The sequence below is a fragment of the Homarus americanus genome, unplaced genomic scaffold (genome assembly GCF_018991925.1).
Source record: "Homarus americanus isolate GMGI-L3 unplaced genomic scaffold, GMGI_Hamer_2.0 scaffold39155, whole genome shotgun sequence".
In the NCBI taxonomy this organism is placed as follows: Eukaryota; Metazoa; Arthropoda; class Malacostraca; order Decapoda; family Nephropidae; genus Homarus; species Homarus americanus.
Window position 1 is genome coordinate 13,713,489 of NW_024737042.1, and position 16,096 is coordinate 13,729,584.

At 39.8% G+C, this 16,096-nt stretch overlaps 1 protein-coding gene across 4 annotated transcripts in view; it reads right to left on the reverse strand.

The window, feature by feature from the left end:
* LOC121872727 (ATP-dependent RNA helicase has-1-like) overlaps window positions 1–16,096 on the reverse strand; it is a 163,108-nt gene that overhangs the window by 95,382 nt on the left and 51,630 nt on the right. For 3 of the 4 annotated variants that reach the window (XM_042375744.1, XM_042375742.1, XM_042375743.1), the window contains exon 5: window positions 5,764–5,901. The exons of the other annotated variant lie outside the window; for it this stretch is intronic. In XM_042375744.1, the coding sequence (XP_042231678.1) occupies window positions 5,764–5,901 (138 nt within the window). The remainder of the gene's footprint in view (window positions 1–5,763; window positions 5,902–16,096) is intronic. 4 annotated transcript variants of the gene reach the window in all.

Here is a 16,096-nt window from a genome sequence, read left to right on the forward strand (position 1 = left end):
CATGCGCCTTACTCACATCCAACCTGGATAACACACAGGGATCCTACGAATGGAGATTATAGGAAAGTGCATAGGTTCAGTAGGAGGAGCAGGGGAAGGAGGGATAGAGTTGGAATCGTCTGAGGTGGAGTTAGAGGAGACTAAGGTGCCAAAGAGATTGGCTTTATCAAGGGGAGAGTTGGCTATAGAGTTATCACGTCGGAAAAGAGGACCAGAAGGATTTACCAGAAGCAGAGTTAGTCAGGTTAGCGGTCTTTCTTTCCATAAAATTCCGCTTGGCCCTATGAAGAATAACCTAACAACAATGAAGTCCTAAATCTTTGTCAGTCATCATACTTACACGTACATGTATGTCCTGCTCATGCTTTTACTTTCACCTGGGCTGCAGAAGCTACATGTGAACTAGCTATAGTACAAACAAATGCTTCTACAACTCTGTAGCAATGTGAATACACTCCAATACCTCACAGGTTAGTGTTTCACGTGCATGTCAATAACGTGCAATAGTTTTATTTCCTAAAGGAAACCAGTGTAATATTCATATGCCAGGGTGTAGGTAAACATTTAGTAGTAGAAGGTTATTATATAGCACCAGACTATTGTGAGCTCAGCAGTAATGCAATCACAACCTTGCCGACTAAACGTCATCTTGCATTTGTATCAAACATTTCTTCTGAACTGGTAACCATACCATTTTTACTGAATATCAATTAAGCAGCCTTCATATTGTCTCTGATAAGCTTGTCTTACATTTATGAAACACAGTTTTGTACATTACAGGATTCTCTTCCTTTTTATTTATCTTACGGAGTAATCCTACCTGGTTTCATCATACCTACCATTATATTTGTCCTTTCCTTGACCGCTATATTTTGTTACAGGAAACTTTCCTCTAGGTACACAATAGTTTCCAATAAAACTTTCCAAAAGGCACTGAAAAAACATGTGCAAGATGCAACAGTTTAGCTAAAGCACACTTTATTGTAACATGGATAGGTATACTTAGGTTTTAAACTGCGAGGACTCGGTTGATGGTGGCTGAACGGTGTAACAGCACCTTTGCTTTATATAAATATACCCAAGTTATTCACCAAGAGATTCACAATGTTATTCACATAGATCAATTAGATTAGATTTGTCACAGGGATCGAGTCAGGGTCAGCTAATTTAGCAAACACCCACTCACTCTGCTTCACTCTCTCTACAGTAGAGAGGGGCAGTTCACTTAGGACCACTGGACAGGGAAGCCGAGCACTTAAAACAAGTGTTATCTCAAAGTAATATTCACAACACTTCCCTGGGGAGAATTCACAATATGTTCTCTCAGATTGTACCTGTGTATATACCTGCTTCAGTAATAAAACAGAAATCGCCTTAAAGTGTTTACATCAAGCCCTGCCACTTAAGAGTTCCAGAACTTAATTAAAACAATTAATGTGATACCAATACAGTTATCACAAGTGCAGTGAAGTGAGTATCCAGCCAGACCCCAAGTGTCTCACCAGAGTGCATCTCCCTGAACCCAAGAGTGTTAATTGGATAAGTTTAGCATTTCTTCTTCAGATAAAACTTCACAAAAAATCAATTCCACTAAGTGCAAGACATTTCAAAATGTATATAGTATATGCATAGTGCAGTAGACACTCTTTTGATGAGTCATCATGAAATTAAAACTAGTGGCACAGTTTCTCAGTAATTTTTGCATGCTCTACTGCATGTACAGTTGAGGACAAAAGCTTACTCCCCGTGGTGAAACTGAGTCACGGGAATGAGTCTCCGAACTGACTTATCCTGACTGTTTCATCTCATTAGAGGTAAATGCTGCTTCATTTTGGGCAGGAGCAAACTTTTAACCCCGACTGTACTGGAATACCCCAGTTATTGCAAGGGATGCATTCCTAAATGTCATTGCAAATAATGAAATTGTGAATATCGAGGGAATTTTCTCAATAAGAATTAATGTAAATAGGAGGGAAAGCGTTCCCAGCTGGCAACTTTTACCACATATCTTTCAATATATACTGTACTCCTCATTATGCAAGGCTATTAGGGACCAGGGTCGCATATATACTGTAGTACCAGTGCCAGTTGGCAATAGTTTCACTTCACACGGGAGACTGAAGCGGCTGAGAAGTGTTTATTATCTTTATGTTTTTGAAGATTGTGTCTGCATGAAACGGTAAAAAAAAAATATGAAAACAATTATGTATACAGTATCTACCTGAAAATAAGAGATGAAAAATAAAAATAACGCAACTTACAGCTTGGCTCCTTTGGGGGGAGGATATCACACACACCGGATGCACGTAGGTCACTTTTCAAAACTAACACTCACCGTCACCACCAATAGTCTACAGGGTGAGTCAAAAGTCTCCATACATAGGCAAAATGATCACTTTATTATACAATCACTTGTAAGTCACAAAATATGCTCTATGTGGGTACCATTACACTGAATGCACATATGGATGCATTCCTCCCACTCATGATGAACGCCTGTTAACAAGTCTGGTGTTATGCGAGCACACGCACCACGAATTTGTTCCTTTAGGTGGTCCATGTTTTGTATCTTCACCTGGTACACCATGGCCTTCAAGTGCCCCCACAAGTAAAAGTCAACAGGGGTGAGGTCTGGGGACCTCCGAGGTCACTCCACGGGACCACGGCGGTCAATCCAATGAGCCGGAAACTACTGATCCAGCCACTGGCGCACGCATCTTGCTGAAATGTAATGGTGCCCACATAGAGCATATTTTGTGACTTACAAGTGATTGTATAATAAAGTGATCATTTTGCCTATGTATGGAGACTTTTGACTCACCCATATATCACTACCAACATTCCCCACCACCACCCTGATGCTACACTCCACCTCCCACTCCCCCTTTCACCTCTCACCATTCCTGCTCCCACAATCCACACTCACTCGCCGGGATGTAAAATATGTTTAAATTCTGTACGTTTTTAACCTTATGATAATCTTTTTTTTCTTTTCTTTTTTTACACATTCTGTATGAAAATTGTGTGTGCAGTTAACAGATTAAAAAATAAATTAATTAAAATACGGCAGTAGGGGGAGAGGTAAGGAGATGTAGCTACGATGCTTGACGACCTACCGAGTCCACACAAACACATTCATTACAGTATTACCCCGCCTAACGCGGTTTCACTTAACGCGTTTTATCATATACGCGGTGCCTCGCCAGAGCTGAACTTTCACTTAACATGGATTTTTTCCACATATACGCGGTGAGTGTCCGGCTCGAGACGCTATTTTTAGATTTGCCCCACCCGCCACCCTGCCTGACTGCCTGTTTTAGCTCATAAAATTCATACAAATTACCCGGCCAGAATATAATTTACATTGCTGGAATTCTTATAATTTGGTGATCATTTTGAATATAAACATCATATATTTTGCATTAAACATACAATTTTTAGATAAAAAATTTTCTCAGGTAACTATGTTATCTTTTGTGCAAAATATATGACATTTATATTCAAAATATTCCTGGTCTTACAAGGAATCCAGCAATGTCAATTATATTATCCTAACTTTAGTTTGAGGTATTATTTATTAAAATTTAGTGGTTATCCCACACATCTCCTTGGGACGGTTGGTGGGGGGTGGGGGGGAGGGAGGGACCGACCGACCATCTGTTACCCCGTGAAGAATTATTTTTTTTTTTATTAACTGAAGATATTTGTTTTAGCTCATAAAATTCATACAAATTACCCGGTCAGAATATAATTTACATTGCTGGAATTCTTATAATTTGGTGATCATTTTGAATATAAACATCATATATTTTGCATTAAACATACAATTTTTAGATAAAATTTTTCTCTAGGTAACTATGTTATCTTTTGTGCAAAATATATGACATTTATATTCAAAATATTCCTGGTCTTACAAGGAATCCAGCAATGTCAATTATATTATCCTAACTTTAATCTGAGGTATTATTTAATACTAAATGTTAAAAACTCTGGAAGGGAGGATTGGTGGGGGGTGGGGGGGAGGGTTGGGACTGACCGCGCGGTTGGAAGAGGGGGGAGGCAAGGTGGGGTACTTTGATTGACAGATAGTGTCGTGAAGATTATTTTTTTTTTTATTAACTGAAGATATTTGTTTTAGCTCATAAAATTCATACAAATTACCCGGTCAGAATATAATTTACATTGCTGGAATTCTTATAATTTGGTGATCATTTTGAATATAAACATCATATATTTTGCATTAAACATACAATTTTTAGATAAAAATTTTTCTCTAGGTAACTATGTTATCTTTTGTGCAAAATATATGACATTTATATTCAAAATATTCCTGGTCTTACAAGGAATCCAGCAATGTCAATTGTATTATCCTAACTTTAGTTTGAGGTATTATTTATTAAAATTTAGTGGTTTTCCCCCAAGCAGTGTAGTGTGAGAGGGGGAGGGAGTTGAGTCCATTATTTGAATGGACATTAACTTGGCGACTGTATTTCTCTATTTCTCTTAAGTATTAATTGTGTGCATGTACCATCATAAAATTAAGATGTTATTTTTACTACAACATAGGTATGTGCCTTCAAAAAGTGGAGTTTGGGGGTCGGGCCGGTTTCTATTGGAATTAATCCCATATGTTCTGTTGTTCACTTAATGCGGATTTCACTTAACGCGGGACCCTCTGGGTTCAATTGACCGCGTTAAGTGGGGTACAACTGTATGTCGGGCCTTACTTAGGCCTACTTCACACGAGTGTTTTTGTCCTGCGAGGGAGAAGGCATGTGTTCACACGGGCATGTTTTTCACAACCTCAGTTTGTCTGCATCTGACAAACATAATCACAGGCACTTCCAGCCCCTACCATAGATGCACCACAACTAACACGAGGGAAAAACACGCTCGTGAATTTTCACGCACGTTCTCCATCCAAATGAACTTCATTAATTTCTAAACCACACAAGTCAGTATGCGCAGAAATAAAAACACTTGTGTGTTACACTTGTGGGTGAAACAGGCCTTACGTCGGAATATTTGCGACTAAGTGGGGTATGCTTTGCGAATATCGAATAGGGGTTTAAATTACCAATTGCAGATAAGCAGGGTTGTGATTAGTGAGATAACTCTGTATTTCACTCCTGTATATCATTGACTATGTTTGTCAATAGCTTACAATCAATGTGTATGCCAAAATTGTGATCAAAAGCATACTTTTTTCACAGAAACATATTCTCTGTGAGAAAATGTAATCCAATTTACAAAAAAATTATTAACAAAAGGTTTCTCAAGAATGGAAACCTGTAAATCAGAGAATGCCTGTATAGATATTTTATTAAGTGAAATACTGGAAGCTACACAGAAAAAAAAATCCACATGTCAGAGTAAATTTTTTACAAATTTTGTAACTATGACATTGTGCTTCATAGATCAGGATTTGTTTCTTAACATCTGCAACATATAACTGCAAGGTTTTGTAAATCAATGGGTGCTTACCGGTATACATGACCCTTTTTGGGATGGTGCCCACAAAAAACACAAAGTTTTTTTTAAATTTACTTTTGTCCTGACCATACAATATTACCAAATAGTATTTGACAAATGGTAGCGCATACTTATTAATATACTAAACACACCCAAAGAATCAGTAAGAATCAATAACAGGTTCTCATCCTGGGGGTATTCCTTTTAAATGAGCATTTCTGTAATCTACCTACCCGTACCATATGTTATTCTTTAGACAAATCATAGTAAACTTGAATTAAAATTTCTTACTTTGTTTAACTTGTGCAGATGTTGTTGATGCTTCTTTTTCAGCAGTAATATACAAGAAGTCTGTTTTTAGGACTTCCTTTGCGACTTCTTTACACTTTGACGTCACAGTTGCACTTACTAGAATCTTTTGAACTTTTTCTGAAAACAAAATTTTTTTTTAATTAATAATAATTATAATAATACTAATACAGAATTATTATTATTAATACAAAACTGTAATACTAATAATAATAATAACCATTATGAAAATGATGGATTGAAATCTAAAAATCTATACAGTACTGTACAGCATATAATAATTATAATTGTTGGGAAAGTGTGTGACCAATGAGATCCCTACTTCTAAATGCCTTCTGTATACCCTCGGTAATGGCAGATCATTCTTTTTACCAATGTATATTATAAATTAATCTATAACTGATGAAACAATAGACTACTGTCGAACATTCATGAGGTGGGTCAGTTAGTCGGAGGTCCGGTGCCTGGCGGTGGAGACAAGGGTGGAAGTGGCCTCTTTCAGTTAGTTGGTTTCACTGGCTGGGGAGTTCCTACAGTAGGTATAAACCCCAAAAAGGTGAGGTAGCAGTTACAACAAGTGTATCTCACTCCCCTCATGGCTTTACCACACCATGGGGGTCCCACAGTCAGAGACCTCAGCTGGTGAAGGGGTGTTGTTCACTTGTCTGCCCTCCACCATCTACTGCATGTCAGGATCCAAACATATCTCCTGGACCACTGTGTCTCTGTGTCACATGGCTCACCGCATTTATGTTTAATAGTACTGAGTGTGGCAGCTAAGTGCATACGGCACTTATCTCCTATCCTTAGAGTAGCCGGTTCAATCCTGGGGCACTTCCAGTCTACCGAGCTTTACAAGTTAGAGAAGTGAAAGTGGTAGAGTGCAGTGCCAGTCCTGCTGCCTCCTTGTGTACCAAAGGCCTAGTATACAGTGTGCCATATCCACACTGTCCCAAGCAAGCAGTCATGCCTATGAGACCCACTTCCCTTTCCAATCTAACTCTCAGAAAAAGGACAAATGATGAAAATTTACTAAGACTAGCACTTCTTACTCATCAGATTCAAAATTATTTACCAAATAAAAGTACATTTAGCATTGAATTATGTGATGACAAACATGTAAAAAAAATATTCTGTATCTACAGGTAATGAAATATCAAAAATTAAAAATTAAATAAAAATTATGTCAACAAATTAAGAAATGAAATTTAGTGAATTGACAGATAAAAAGATGGAAATAAATACAGTGGCCCCGCGGTTAACGAACACAATTCGTTCCACAGAGTGTTCGTTAAACAAATCCATTATTTCAATGGGATATTGGGGAATTGGTTCCAGCTCACAGAAAAGTACATACAAAGTAAAGCCAAAAAATGCATAAAGTCAGAAACACTCCTAAAATTCCCCTAAATCGCCCTTAAATCACTAGTGTATATATATACTGTACACTAGAACTCTTAAATCACTACTATAATGTGATACAGGTGATTAATTTTTATCTCTTGTGCAAAATATATGACGTATATATGCAAATTATTTGCTGTCTTGCAAAGATTCTAGCAATGCAAATTATATTCTCCTAACTTTAGTCTGTGATATTATATAAGATAAAAACTGCAAGCCTAAAACCCTGGCTGGGCAGATGGGGAGAGGGAGGGAGGGAGCGGGAGGAGAGGTGATATATTTGACAGTTGGCACCGAAGGTCTCATGTGTGTTTACTTATCAGTCCTTAAGAGTGACTAAGCATTTCTCTTATAAAATGCCACTGAAATGACCTGGGAGAATATAATTTACATTGCTGGGATTCTTATAAGATAGTGATTAATTTGAATATAAACAAGATACAATTTGCACTAGCCATAAAATTTTAAAACCGTAATCATTTAGTACTTGTACAGTACAGGTTTGCATTTTGGTCATTTATTTCTTTTATGTTTCTTTTAGTATGATGTGTGCATGTAAATGAATAAAAATAAATGAAGAAATATATGTAAATCTACCCAAAAATACAGTTGAAAAACTGTACATTATTAAAATGTACTACACTAATGTACTAAAATTTTTATCTTGTGCAAAATATATGTTTATATTCAAATTATTCACTGTCTTGCAAGGATTCCAGCAATGCAAATTATATTCTCCTAACTTTAGTGTGTGATATTATATAAGATTAAAACTTAAAGCCTACTGTATAACCATCAAACCCTGGCTGGGAGGGGGGGAAGGGAGGGAGGGAGGAAGGGGAGGTGACAGTGACATGTTTGACAGTTGGCGCTGAAGGTCTAGTGAAGTATTTATTTTTTTGTTTTTTGCTTATAAAATGTCATAGAAGTGACTGGGGAGAATATAATTTACATTGCTGGAATTCTTATAAGAAAGTGATTAATTTGAATGCTATAGTTTGCACTAGACAAAAATTTTAGTAATCATTTTGTACATTATTTTGATTACATGTACAGTACAGCTTTGCCCTTAGGACAGTGTGTGCATGTAAATGAGTTTCAATAAATAAATAAAGTTACATATATCGAGCCAAAAATATTAGCTGAAAAACTTCATGTAGACAGAGCTTGGATGGCTAAATTTTAGAATGACCAATAATTTTAATATAAAAAATGCAAACATATTCAAGAACACAACTTTCTTGATATTTACTCCACTGGAAACGAAAGTAAACATAGAACAGATTACTGTATTGGCAGACTAGGCGATCAGCTGATGCTCACAACAAAACGTGTTTGTCGGAAGGATTTCGTTAATCGAAGTTTTGTTCGTTAACCGAATTGAAGATCCTTATGGGAGATAATTCGTTAACCGAAATTTTTTTAATCGAACTGTTCGTTAACCCTTAGGCCCCGGGTGACGTTCCAGAACGTCCGCCTCTTTTCCCGCCATTTTTTATTTTATTTTATTTTTATTTATTTATTTATTTATTTTTTATTAGTTTTGGAGATGTTGATTTTTTTCTCGATTTAACACCGCGTGGGGGGTACTGCCAGCAGCACCCTAACCCGGGGCTTAAGGGTTAACCGAGGGACCACTGTATATGGAAAGAAACAGGATACCATTCTTGAAAAAAATTAAAAACTCCATCCTTTGGAATGTAAGAAATGCTCTGAGGATTAAAGAGAGGTGATTAATACTTTATCTCTCAACCATTTCAAATCAGTGGCAAATTAAAATCCTCTGGAGCCCTTTGGGACCAAAACTTTGTAGAACTCTCTTAGGTTTTAACAGTTTGCCAATACAGGTTGTACCTCTCTAGTCCGGCATTCTGTGGTCCGGAAACTCCCGTGGTCCGGAACGATTTTAGTTTGTCCAATAGGTAGATAGGCAGCTTTTTTTTTTTTTTACTTATCTAATTATTATTATTATTATTATTACAGGAGTATTAAATTTTTGCCCCTCAGGCCCCAATGTGGGTCAGTGACCTATGCCCGGGTGGGCTAATCCCCTTAATAAAAAAAAAAAGCCGCGGGAAATTAAGGTTTGTTTACATCCGGCAGTTCGGCTGCTCTCTCTCTCTCTCTCACTGCTTGTCTATACAGAGTACAACATTTAACCCTTCAATATATATGAGCAGTAAATAAGTGTTGCTTTCATATTCTTATGTAGAGTAATGACGATATATTTTCACATGTGCGCACTTACATACGAGCAGTCTCACTTTTTTTTTTTTTACCATTAATGGTTAGCTACTTATATTGTTCCATTTATTAACATTAAATAACATTACAGGTACTTCAAGCAACCATATTCATTTTTTTACATTAATTTTACTACAGCTAAACTCAGGGTCTTATTTTCTTCAGTTTTATATGTAGAACCAATCAGTCACTGGTTTCGTAAGCTTTAACATAAACAATGCCGGCAGCCGTCTCGTCTCCTCTAATATTCCACGTATTATTAATAAATTGTATTGTTAATTTTGCACACACGTACATTAATTCAATAAAAACAAATTCAGAAACATTAATTAAAATATATATGAACAGTAAATAAGTGTTGCTTTCATATTCTTATGTAAAGTAATGATATGTTTTCACGTGTGCGCACTCACATATGCGATCTCTCTTTTTTCTTTACCATTATCGTTAGCTACTTCTATTGTTCCATTTATTAACATTAATAACATTACTTAAAACAACCATATTAATTTTACTACAGCTACAACCAAGGTCTTATTTTCTTCAGTTTTATATGTAGAACCAGTCAGTCACTGGTTTTGTAATCAACGAATACAATGCAATGCTGTGTCATTTCCTCGTGTGTTTTAATATTCTACGTATTATTAATGAATTGTATTGCTCATTTTGCACACATAAACATTAATTCAATAAAAAAGACATTCAGTAATAAACAATAATGAATCTTTTGTACATAAGAGAAATGACGCTGTTTACACGATTATGCACGTCGTCTGCACGTTGGCGGGCCGTTCAAACCGTCGAAATTCAAGTTTCCGCCGTCAAAATTTTATTTACAGTTGTACCCCACTTAACGCGGTCAATTGAACCCAGAGGGTCCCGCGTTAAGTGAAATCCGCGTTAAGTGAACAACAGAACATATGGGATTAATTCCAATAGAACCCAGCCCGACCCCCAAACTCCACTTTTTGACGACACATAACTATGTTGTAGTAAAAATTCTATCTTAACTTTATGATGGTATGAAAAAACAAGTAATATAGAAGAGGTTAGGTTAGGAAAGATAAAGGTTAACATAGGAAAAATAAAGAATAGGTTAAAAAACGAAAAATTTTGTGGAACACTTACGGTAGTAGAAGAGATGGGTCGGCATACGGGGATGGAGGCTGGTTCCGAGGCAGAGGGCAGATTACTGGCCCTCAGGTGAATCACCATTACTAGGTGAATCAACATCACTGTCACTTACAGTTGTCAGGGCTTCCCTGACAAATCCCTCAAAGTCAACTTCACTTTCACTATCACTGGCTTGGGCTGGCTGTGGTGGGTTGCGGGCGAAGAACTCGGTTATGCTTTGCTGACGGCTGGTGTTGATGTTGTCGTGATACACCTTGATGTACGGCTCCATAGCCTGCACCAGTCGGGTATGGAAGACTTCATAGCGTTCATCGTCATTGTCGCGGGAAAGGACGGACTTAATTTTTTCTGTAAACTCTATGACACACTTAATATCACTATGACTTAAACTAGGTTCTTCGGAGAATGACGCACCTTCTTCCTCCTCTTCACTGGCGTGTTCTTTTTCCAACATCTCGTCGGCAGTCACTTCAGGATCTTTGATCACCTCCAGGATGTCTTCGTTGGTGGTCTCGGAGAAGCCTTCAGCTGTAATATTGAGCGCAGCTTCTCTGGCAAGGTCCACTGCTACTGCAACAGTCTGAACCTGACCAGTCACAGGTTCACTCCTCCTCTCACCTGGTATGCCATGCAACACATGTCTCCATGCGTGACGAATCGTAGCAATAGTCAGCAGATCCCATGCCTCCACCAAGAAGTCTACAGCTTGTTTAACGTTAAACTTCTTCCAAAATTGTTTGACGAGAAGTTCTTGAGTCACCGCCTCTTGTTCCTTGTCCTCGTCGCTTTTGCTCTCGCTGTCGGTGTCACCCAGCTTACGCAACTCATCCTTGGTGTTGGTAGAGTCGTTCAGGAGCTTGAACTTCTTTGCAGAGTACGCAGCTTTCACATTGCAGATCAACTCCTGGTCCATGGGCTGGATTAATGACGTAGTGTTGGGAGGAAGGAAGACCACTTTTACGTTGGGGTGACGATCCATAAGTAGGGGCGAGTGTCCAGGTGCGTTGTCAAGGAGCAACAAAATATTGAATGGAACATTCTGTTGCTCGCAGAATTTCTGCACGTCAGGAACAAAACAGTTGTCAAACCAGAAGAGGGACAGAGAAGAGGACATCCACGCCTTACGTGCGGTTAGCCAGTGGACATTAAGCTTGTTCATGTCCATATTCTTGTAGGCGTGCGGCTTGCGGGCTTTGTGAATCACCGATAACTTTGGTTTACAGGTACCGGAGGCATTGGTGGTAAACAGGACGGTGATGCGTTCCTTCTGCAACTTCCGACCCCTTACCTTGCTGGCAGACTGGACAACGAAGGTCTTGGAAGGTAACTTTTTCCAGAAAAGACCAGATTCGTCCATGTTAAACACCTGGTCGTCACTGTACTGTCCTTCCTCCATAATCTCACGTAAAAACGGAGGAAAATCTCTAGCCGCCACACGGTCAGCACTCGCTTCCTCACCACCAATGTTGATGTTGGTGATCTTGTTCCTCTTCTTAAACCTATGCAGCCAACCAGAGGAAGCATTGAAGGGTTTGGGCTCTGCAATTCCCAGTTTACGTGTCACTGCTGCGTATAGCTCACGTGCGTACTCCTGCACTGAGCGCGTGTCCACCGCCATGTTGCGTCGCGCCTGACGCACCAAATAACTCACCAGCAAATTTTCCACTTTTGCCAGCACCCTGTTCTGGCAATACCTGATAGATGAAGCACCTGCAGACTTTGTGATTTTCATGTGCTCTTTGATCTTGGCTGCATCCTTCTTGATCGTACGAATCGTAGATTCGTTGACGCCATGCTGGCGCGCGAGATCAACTTGCCGTCTTCCTTTCTCCAAATCTTGAACAATTTGGTACTTCACCTCGTAGCTTAATGAACGTCGTGTCTTCTTTGGCTTAGTGCCGCTGGGTCCAGGTAAGGAAAGGTCTCTCTCTGGGGGCGATGGTGGTCCGGCGGAAGCCATTTTACGGAACAATGGATGCGCGTTAACACGGGGTGGCCTTGAGGGATGAAACTGCCGCGGCTAGGTCAAGCGTCGTCTCTCCTCCCTCCCTCCCTCCCTCCCTCCCCGGGGTGGTCACGTCATAATACTTTAAGCCAATTACAGCTAGCAGCAGAGGGGGGTAGGGATGCATGGCCAATCACAGTCCGATACGTCATATGACGTCAGTGATAACGCAACAAAGACACACACTGCGCAACCTTACCGCGCGGCTTGCCCAAGCGGAGGGAGGAGGAGGGAGAGGCAGGCAGGCGGGCGGGCGGGTGGCGCGTGGCGCGTGGGCAAAATCTAAAAATAGCATCTCGAGCCGGACACTCACCGCGTATATGTGGAAAAAATCCGTGTTAAGTGAAAGTTCAGCTCTGGCAAGGCACCGCGTATATGCGAAAACGCGCTAAGTGAAACCGCGTTAGGCGGGGTAATACTGTATTTATTTTTTTGTGTGTTCCAATAAAATACGTTAAGAATTAAAAACTCGCGAAATTTGAGAAGCTACTATACGACATTTAACCCTTCAATATGTCTTCAAAGAGACCATGATGCAGAGAAAGTGGTGCTAGTGCTTCCATGCATAAGCACAAGTCACTATCTATCCAGGAAAAGGGTGAATTTCCATGGTCGGGCAATTTCCATGGTCCGTCACCGGTCAGGTCCCGAGGTTGCCGGACTAGAGAGGTACAACCTGTACAGGTAAACCTCAATTTATGATCTCTCCAATTACGATATTTCGCTTAAATGATGGTGATGTTTTAAGACCACCTCCCTATTTACAATAAAAAAAATTTTGCATTAATGATGGCCATCATTCTGCCAAACTCACTGACACACGAGATACTGTAGTAATATCTCCATAAGCCAGAATCCCTCAAACGTGGAACTCTTCAATAGCCGGAATTGAAATATGCTCTGAATTTTTCTGGATAAATTCCCTAAATCCCAGGTTTGGGAAAAAAATTCTGAGGTTGAAAATCAGGAGCATTTTCTGAAAATTAATTTTTTGGGGGGAAAATCTGTCCAAATTTTTATTTTTGGGTCTAGGAACAAATATCGATTATAAAATAAAGCACAATTACCAGAAAATCTAAGAAACTTATGAGAAAATCACTTTAAACCTTTTTGCTCAGGTCCTGAGGGCAAGGGTTCCCGGAATTATGAAAGATTGCATCTACTAAACCATTGTCTTATAACACTATACTTTATAATTTCTATTTTAAAATTAATTGATATATGATGGCTTGACAGGGCTACTTTTGCACTTAAACAACTAATCAATGAATAAACCAGGGCATATGGAGACACATTATATACTAGTGATGTCACGAAGCTTCGCAACTGCAACCACAATTGCTAAGCAACCACCTAAATCATCACAACCTGTTCTCAAATGTATTAAGTTAATTACTAAAATGATCTTGCAAGAATTCCAGGAATGCAATTTATATTCTCCGAAATCAAGTCAGCGACATTTTATAAGTAAAAAAATTAAACCACCTGCCTTTTATAATCCTTGAGTCCCTGACAACTATGCAGTACAGCATGCATTAATATCCCCTCCTGGCTGTCAAGACCCCACGTCCACCTCCCTCCTCCTTCCAGCCAGCAAGGGAGGCAGGTGGGGTGGATGTAGGTTGTTTTAGGCTTAAAGATTTCTATAAAATATCATAATGACTTTGCAGGATATAACTTGCATTACTAGAATCCTTGCAAGATAGCGACAAAAATGAGGAAAAATATCTCATAGTTTGCACAAGCGATAAAATTTTAGTCCTTTAGCACACAGGTAATACATTTGAGTACAAAATGAGTATAGTAATATGCTGCTCAAAATTATGGTCAGGATATTATGGTATGTTACAGAGTACCGGGTATTTCAAATAAATTCTTTGTTTAGTTCTGTACATAGAGAGTTGGGGATAGAAACAGTAATAATTTGAGCTTATTAATACCAGTACCCTTCATATACAGTGAACCCTCACTTTATGCAGTCAATTGAACCCACGGCGGCCTGCGTAAAGCGAGAAACTATTAAAGTTAACAACATAACATATGGGATTAATTGAAATAGAGACCGGGCCGACCCCCAAACTCCACTTTTTCCCGACACAATACGTACGTTTTAGTAAAAATAACATCTTAACTTTATGATGGTATGCACACACACATAGTATAGAAGGGAACAATCAATAAGCTAATAATATACTGTAGGTTAGGTTAGAAAAAAACAAGGTAAGGGTTAACACTTACGTTAGTAAAAGAGATGGGTCGGCGTACGGGAATGGAGGCTGGTTCCGAGGCAGAGGGCAGGCTACTGGCCCTCAGGTGAGTCTTCATCACTGTCATCCACACTTATTAGTGCCTCCCTGACAAATCCCTCAAAGTCACCATCACTGTCTCTGTCTCTGTCACTGGCTTGGGCTGGCTGTGGTGGGTTGCAGGCGAAGAACTCGGTAATGCTTTGCTGGCGGCTGGTGTTGATGTTGTCGTGATACACCTTGATGTAGGGCTCCATAGTCTGCAACAGCTGGGTAGTGAAGACTTCATACCGGTTATCGTCAGGATCGTCGGAAAGGAGGAACTTGAGTTTTTCAACACACTCGATGGCACCCCTTACATTACTATGCGATAACTTGCATTCTTCTTGGGTTGACGCACCACCTGCCTCTTCACTGACGTCATCATTATCTAACATCTCGTCGGCAGTCACATCAGGATCCCTTATCACCTCCAGGATGTCGTCGTTGGTGGTCTCAGAGAAGCCTGCAGCTGTAACACTCTGCGCAGCTTCTCTGGCAAGGTCCACTGCTACTGCAACAGTCTGAACCTCACTAGTCACAGGTTGACTCTGCCTCCCACCTGGGATACCTTGCAACACATGTCTCCATGCGTGACGAACTGTTGCTACAGACAGCTGATCCCATGCCTCCACCAAAAAGTCCACAGCTTTCTTGACGTTGAATTTTCTCCAAAACTGTTTCACAAGTACTTCTTGCTCTGCCAACTGTTGTTCCTCGTCGCTCTTGCTAACGGTGTCATCCAGGTTACGCAACTCATCCTTGGTGTTGGTGTAGTCGTTCAGGAGCTTAAATTTCTTAGCAGAGAATGCAGCTTTCACATTACAGATCAATTCTTGGTCCATGGGCTGTATTAATGACGTAGTGTTGGGAGGAAGGAAGACCACTTTTACGTTGGGGTGATGATCTAACAGTAGGGGCGAGTGTCCCGGTGCGTTGTCTAGCAGCAACAAAATGTTGAATGGAACATTCTGTTGCTCACAGAATTTCTTCACGTCGGGAACGAAAGTCATCAAACCAGGAGAGGGACAGAGTAGAGAACATCCACGCCTTACGTGCGGTCAGCCAGTGGACATTTAGCTTGGTTATGTCCATGCTCTTGTAGGTGTGCGGCTTGCGTGCGGCTTGCGTGCGGCTTGCGTGCTGTGTGCATCACCGATAACTTGAGCTTACAGGTACCAGAGGCATTGGTGGTAAACAGGACGGTGATGCACTCCTGCAACTTCCGGCCCCAACACCTGCT